At 48.6% G+C, this 6,000-nt stretch overlaps 1 protein-coding gene and 1 pseudogene across 2 annotated transcripts in view; one reads left to right on the forward strand and one right to left on the reverse strand.

Moving 5' to 3' along the window:
* Positions 1-619, reverse strand: part of LOC112347542 — a 2,319-nt pseudogene extending 1,700 nt beyond the window's left edge. Inside the window, exons 1-3 of the transcript XR_002992797.1 lie at positions 485-619; positions 203-286; positions 6-115 (exon numbers count right to left, since the gene is read on the reverse strand). The product of XR_002992797.1 is annotated as a glycerate dehydrogenase-like (transcript). The remainder of the gene's footprint in view (positions 1-5; positions 116-202; positions 287-484) is intronic.
* Positions 620-993: 374 nt separating this feature from the next.
* Positions 994-6,000, forward strand: part of LOC9641914 (homeobox-leucine zipper protein ROC7) — a 6,169-nt gene continuing 1,162 nt past the window's right edge. The window contains exons 1-11 of the mRNA XM_024678417.1: positions 994-1,364; positions 2,596-2,765; positions 2,826-3,272; positions 3,420-3,670; positions 3,897-4,014; positions 4,122-4,310; positions 4,388-4,846; positions 4,909-5,010; positions 5,149-5,355; positions 5,406-5,580; positions 5,671-5,942. Of these exons, the coding sequence (XP_024534185.1) occupies positions 3,117-3,272; positions 3,420-3,670; positions 3,897-4,014; positions 4,122-4,310; positions 4,388-4,846; positions 4,909-5,010; positions 5,149-5,355; positions 5,406-5,580; positions 5,671-5,942 (1,929 nt within the window). The 5' untranslated portion in view covers positions 994-1,364; positions 2,596-2,765; positions 2,826-3,116. The remainder of the gene's footprint in view (positions 1,365-2,595; positions 2,766-2,825; positions 3,273-3,419; positions 3,671-3,896; positions 4,015-4,121; positions 4,311-4,387; positions 4,847-4,908; positions 5,011-5,148; positions 5,356-5,405; positions 5,581-5,670; positions 5,943-6,000) is intronic.

Consider the following 6,000-nt stretch of genomic DNA (forward strand, 5'->3'; position numbering starts at 1 on the left):
TCCGCGTAGCAGCGTCCACATTAACGTTGTTGTAGCCCACTGCCATGTTGCTAAAGGCGTGGCCGCCGGCTTTCTTCAATGCTCCAAAGAGAGCATCGCCCCAGTCCTCAGTGAGCTATAGTAGAGAAACACTTGGTATTAAAAAGAAATCCAGCAAAGTGGAAAGGAAGCAAAGAACCATAAATTTTGGCTCTCGCGATACCTGGCCGATGACGCCGTCGCATTTGCTGCCGATGAGCGCGACAATGTCTTCCACGCTGAGAATGATCTTGTCCTCCGTGCAAACCTTGGAAAATAAATGCGCAGAGAATGAATCCAAGGACTCATGAGGGACAAGCGAGCGATCGAAAGCAAAAAGGACTCGAGGACGATTCTTTCTCGTCCGGGAGAGATTAAAGACCGAGAAAGCATCCAAGAATGCACGAGAAAGACGAGATTTCACGCAATTTCACGAAAGCTTCCAAAGAAAGGGGAGATCTCTCACCTCTACACGGCATCCGCCATCGACGAGGAGCTGGATCCATCGCGCTCCAGGCATCGGCTTGGTGCTCACGACGCGATATTTCCCCCATGGATTGTGAACCTCCACCTTGGCCATCGCGGGAGAAATGCCGCTGGCTCAGCCCTAATCCCATCCCAGCCATTGGTTTGCCACCCAACGGCTAGGATCGGGATGGCGCTGCGACACGTGGCGCGCGCTGGTGAGGGAGCGGCAGAGCCATCGATGCGTTGTACTTTTTGACGTGGCGAGATCTGGACCCTAGATCCTGTCTTAGGGCAAACAAGGGGTTAAAGGACACCAAAATGACAAACGAATATGCGGACACTGTCTATTACAATTTTTTCGAATCTTTTTTTCCTCCCAATAGTCTGGAAATTTTTTGTTTTTCTTGTTTGTCTTGTCTTTTTTACTTCCCGAGAAAATTCCAAAAGAAAAGCCACAAAAAATATCATCTTTGGTTGGTTGTGTTGAGAAGACCAAATGCGCAAAGTCCAAAGGCGAGCAGCCCTCTGACTCGCCCAGTCTGCGACTGCCCGCTGCTCGATAGAATAGAAGCGACCAAAGAAGAAGGTCCACTTCCACTTCCACCGTATAGATCTAGACGTCCCAGCTTAGCGATCAAAGCTTATAAGCGCGGCCCTTTGATCGATCTCTGGGAAGAATCGTGTTCCCGGGTGATTGATTGGATTGATGTGCCTCTAGGACTATACAATTCACCACTGATCAACTGCCAGGAGGAAGAAGAAGAGCGTGTGTTGTGCATACACATATATAAGAGTTTATTTTCTCTTCCTTTTTGGCGGTGGATTTGGCCGAGCCTCCATAAACTTTCCTGGCACCGCGAATGCGAGAATACAACGAGGTAAGCAAAGCCTGCCAGTCCATTGCACTGCACTTGCATTGCCATTGCATTGCGTTTGCCCCCCCTCCCTTCTCTCTCTCTCTTCCTTTTCATTCCATCGCCGCGTTGTTTTCCCGATTGGATCCCGCATCTGGGTCGATCTTTCAGATCAATCCGACTTGATGGGTCGATTTCTCTCGTCGCGATCTCCGGTGGGTCAATGCTGGATTCCTGTTGGCTATCGGGATTTGCTTGTGGGTCGTGTTAGCGCAAATGCCCAGACCGGGCATTTGCTGTAAGATGGTGTGTCCGTTTTTTTCTCGTTGCTTGGGCACAACACGAGAAGTAGGGACGAGGACCCCATGTCTGTTATTTCCCCACCCTCTTTCTCGTGTGGCCCTTTTGTGCTTTTGGTCGCATTCGCAATCCCCACCAGGATCTTCTCAAACAGTCGGAGCATTTAAAACCCACTACTTCTCGCTCTTGTCCATTGCAAGACGAGATTTTTTTCTTTTTTTCCTCCTTCGTTTCGTGCTTTCTTTCTTCTTTATGAACCCTCAGCCAAGACGCCAGCCAAGCCGGCAGTAGCAGCAGGAGCAGCAGCGCGGTAGGAATTTTTTTGCGTTTTTTTCTCACAAAAACCATCTTTTTCTTCTTTTTCTTTTTTTTTGCTCGACCTTTGTTGTTTCTCTTCGTTTCGTTTGGTGGTCTTATTGTGATCTCCATTATGAGCTTCTTGTTTCCAGCATTCACTCATCCATTCATTCAATTCCATTTCTTTCATTCACTCAGTCACTCGCGCAACTCCACTCAGTCACTCGCTCATTCATTCACTCATTCGGTTTTTTCTCTCTTTTTTTTTCCATTTCTCTCTTTTTTTTGCGTGTTTTCTTTCGCATGAATCCATGGATTCATGAATTCCATCCATCTCTTTATCCCCTCAGGTAGTATAGCAGCAGTATAGAGCTGGAAAGTCGTAATGCATAACTCGCTGGCATACCTGTAGGCATACAGTACAAAAACTTTCACGCAGACAAGCAAGAACACACTTGTTCTTTCTCTATTCTTTTCTTCTCTTTTCTTCATTCACTCTCTCTCTCTCTTGAGCGTTTTAAACTTTTGCCTCTCGTAAACTCTCTCTCTCGCGGTGAGAGAATGAGAAAGTCGAGTCTCTCGATCGCTCGTATTCATGATTTTTCGTGAGATGTTTCTATACACTAATCCACCGCACGTGTACGTGTTTTGTTATCAGGAATGTCAATGGATCTCTTGGAGCTGCTGAGCCCCCATAGCTAGACTCTAGCTAGCTTCCTCCTCCATAGCTCTCGCAGTAAAGAAGGAGAACTTTAGAATCCATATCCATATCCAGGAACTCAGGAAGAACAACAAAGATGGAACCTCGAAGAAGAAGGGGTCTCGAGAGTGAGTTTTCTTCTTTGCTTGTTCTTGTGAATCTCTCCTTCTCACTCGTTGTGAATCCAGCGTTTTAATCTCGCGGGAGCCGCCGTGAGAGAGCGTTGAGCCCGTGAAAGGGAGAGACGGGGAGAGAAAGAAGAGCTCACAACTTCGTAGCCTTTCCTTCTCTCTCTTTCTCTCAAGGAAGACGTGATTCACTCCTTCCTCGCTTACCAAAATCATACTTTTCCACGGCGACCATCTCTCTCTCTCTCGCTCAATCTCTTTGAGACATGGGAGAGGTTGAAGCTGCAGTGACCAAGAACTCCAAAAATTCTTCTCACTGCTACTTCGAGCAGGCTCCTCCCAGTGACAGGAATGGCGACTATCTTCACTAGCGATGCTCACAAGAACCCCGGAGCTTGGACAGGAGGATTTGACAACAACACGAACAACTATCTTCCAGGCATGGTGATGATGCCTGTGCCGCTGCTTCATCCACACAAGAACACTTCGGGGCTGTGCCTTGGGCTCGTAAGTAACTCCTTCTCTTCCTCTTTTGCCATCTCTAGAGCTCCATAGAGTTTCCATAGCTTCTCTTCCAGGAGCTCAGTGTCTAAAATTTGGATTTTCCACTCTTGCCAGTACTGATGCCTCGAGTTTAGTCGTGATTTAATGCAGCCAAGCGGGCTGGAGGGGTCTGGAAGTGGTGCTGGAGGTGGAAGCAAGCTTCCGGAGGATGAGAACAAATCCGGTGGTGGCGGCGGCGGCGGCGGTGGCGGCGGTGTTGGTGGTAGTGGCAGTGGTGGCGGTGGTGGTGGTGAGCCCGGAATGGAGGGAGCTTCTAGTGAAGATCAGGAACCGAGTGATCAGCCACCTCGCAAGCGGAGATTTCACCGACACACGCTCCGCCAGATACAAGAGATGGAAATGTAAGTCTTGAAAGTTTCCTCCTTCCTCGAGAATCTCTTTAAGTTCTAAAGCTTTTGCTCCTCTCTCTTGCTCTTCTCTCCTTTTTCTTGCTGGTTTCATTCACTCATTCACTCGTAGGTCCCGATGATGGTTTCTTTCGATTCTTTTCAGTTTTTTATTGTCATTGTTACATTGACTCGTATCTTACCGATGTTTGTCTTCGTTTGCATTTTTTTTTTCTTTCAGGGTCTTCAAAGAATGTCCTCACCCAGACGAGAAGCAACGAATGCAGCTCAGCCGAGAGCTGGGACTGGAGCCCCGGCAAGTCAAGTTTTGGTTCCAAAATCGTCGCACACAGATGAAGGTAAGCATCAAAGTCTTCGAGGAGAATGGAGGAAAAAAGAGTTTTTTTGGTCATTTTTTCGAGAAAGAGAGTGCTGGTTCTGGGTGTAATTCGAAAGTTTTAGACAGGCACATCAAGAACGAGCGGAAAACTCCATGCTTAGGGCCGAGAACGAACGCCTCCGCTCCGAAAACATTGCGATGCGAGAGGCTCTCAAGAACGCAACTTGTCCGCACTGTGGCGGCCCCGCGACGTTGGGAGAGATGTCCTACGACGAGCAGCAGCTGCGAATCGAAAACGCTCATCTCAAAGACGAAGTAAGCTTTGCTGCAAAGGAAAAAATCTTTATTTTTGTCTTCAAAAGTTGATGGAACTTTTCTTTCGCTCCATGCAGCTCGATCGAGTATCGTCTCTAGCAGCCAAGTACCTCTCCAAACCCGGAGGCGGAGCTCCTCACGGACTTAGCGTCCAGACGAGCTTACCGGGGACGTCGCTGGATCCCAGTGCTGCGGCGTTTGGACCACAGTCGAACAGCGCTCTAGCAGTTACTCCTGGACCATCGATGCTGGAGCTTGCCACTCGTCCGGGGGGACTTTCACAGGTGGAGAAGCCGCTCGTCGCGGAGCTCGCGATCATCGCAATGGAGGAGCTGCTGGCACTGGCTCAATCGAGAGAGCCACTGTGGATCCTGGAAGAGAATGGAGCTAAGGAAAGCTTGAATGGCGAGGAATATATGCAGCAGTTTTCCAGAGGATTGGGACCAACGCCTGTAGGACTCAAGGCCGAAGTTACTCGCGACACTGGTCTCGTGATGATGAATGGAGCTGCCTTGGTTGACACTATCATGGACGCGGTAAAGCTTTTCTTTTCTTTGGTATTTTATACTGAGAAAAATCTTTTCTTTGTTTTTTTCAGGGAAGATGGATGGATATGTTCTCATGTATTATTTCTAGAGCTTTGACCTCCGAAGTTCTCTCCACTGGCGTGGGTGGTAATTGGAACAATGCATTACAACTTGTGAGTATACGAATCCTTTTTAGTTTCTTGTGAGTTCATAGTTTGCATTTTCTTTCTAGATTGCATTGCTGGTCTCGAGTTTGCTTCAAGTTCTCCTTGCGAGCTTTCAAGCATAGATTTTCTTTGTTTCTCTTGCAGATGTATGCCGAGTTTCAAGTGTTATCACCGCTGGTGCCGACGAGAGAGGCTTACTTTTTGCGCTACTGCAAGCAACACGCGGAAGGAGTGTGGGCGATAGTCGATGTTTCAGTGGACGGTCTGCGAGAAAATCCACCTCCACAGCTCCGGAACAGGCTTCGTCCCTCGGGGTTTTTGATCCAAGACATGCCAAACGGATACAGCAAAGTAAGCCATGGTTTTTCCTCTCGTTTTTTCACACCACCTTGCGGTTCCAGGTGACCATTCTTCAGCATATGGAGTACGATGATCGCCAAGTAAACAACATGTACCGCGGACTCGTGAGCAGCGGTCTAGCATTCGGTGCCAAGCGATGGCTCGCAACTTTGCAACGCCAGTGCGAGCGTTTGGCAGTTCTTTTGGCCACCAACATCTCCCCTCGAGATCTAGGCGGTAAAAAACTCTTCTTTTCTAGCGAAAAAACAGATTTTTCTTTAGTTTCTAGCTATGGTCCAGCTGATCAATCCTTGCTTTTCTTTGCAGTGATTTCCAACGCTACCGGACGTCGCAGCATGCTGAAGCTGGCGCAGCGAATGACCAATAACTTCTGCGCGGGTGTGAGCGCATCGACGGTGCACACCTGGACGACTCTCTCGGGCAGCGGCGAGGATGACGTGCGAGTCATGACGCGTAAGAGCATCGACAATCCTGGGGAGCCGCCAGGAATCGTTCTAAGCGCCGCTACTTCCCTCTGGATGCCTGTGAGCCCCCAGAGAGTTTTTGAGTTCCTCCGGGATGATCGTCTCAGGAGCGAAGTAAGTTTGCCATCTTTTCTTCTTCGTTTTACTTGGTTTTGCTCGATCGCTTCACTCA

The sequence above is a fragment of the Selaginella moellendorffii genome, unplaced genomic scaffold (assembly GCF_000143415.4).
Source record: "Selaginella moellendorffii unplaced genomic scaffold, v1.0 SELMOscaffold_22, whole genome shotgun sequence".
Lineage (NCBI taxonomy): Eukaryota > Viridiplantae > Streptophyta > Lycopodiopsida > Selaginellales > Selaginellaceae > Selaginella > Selaginella moellendorffii.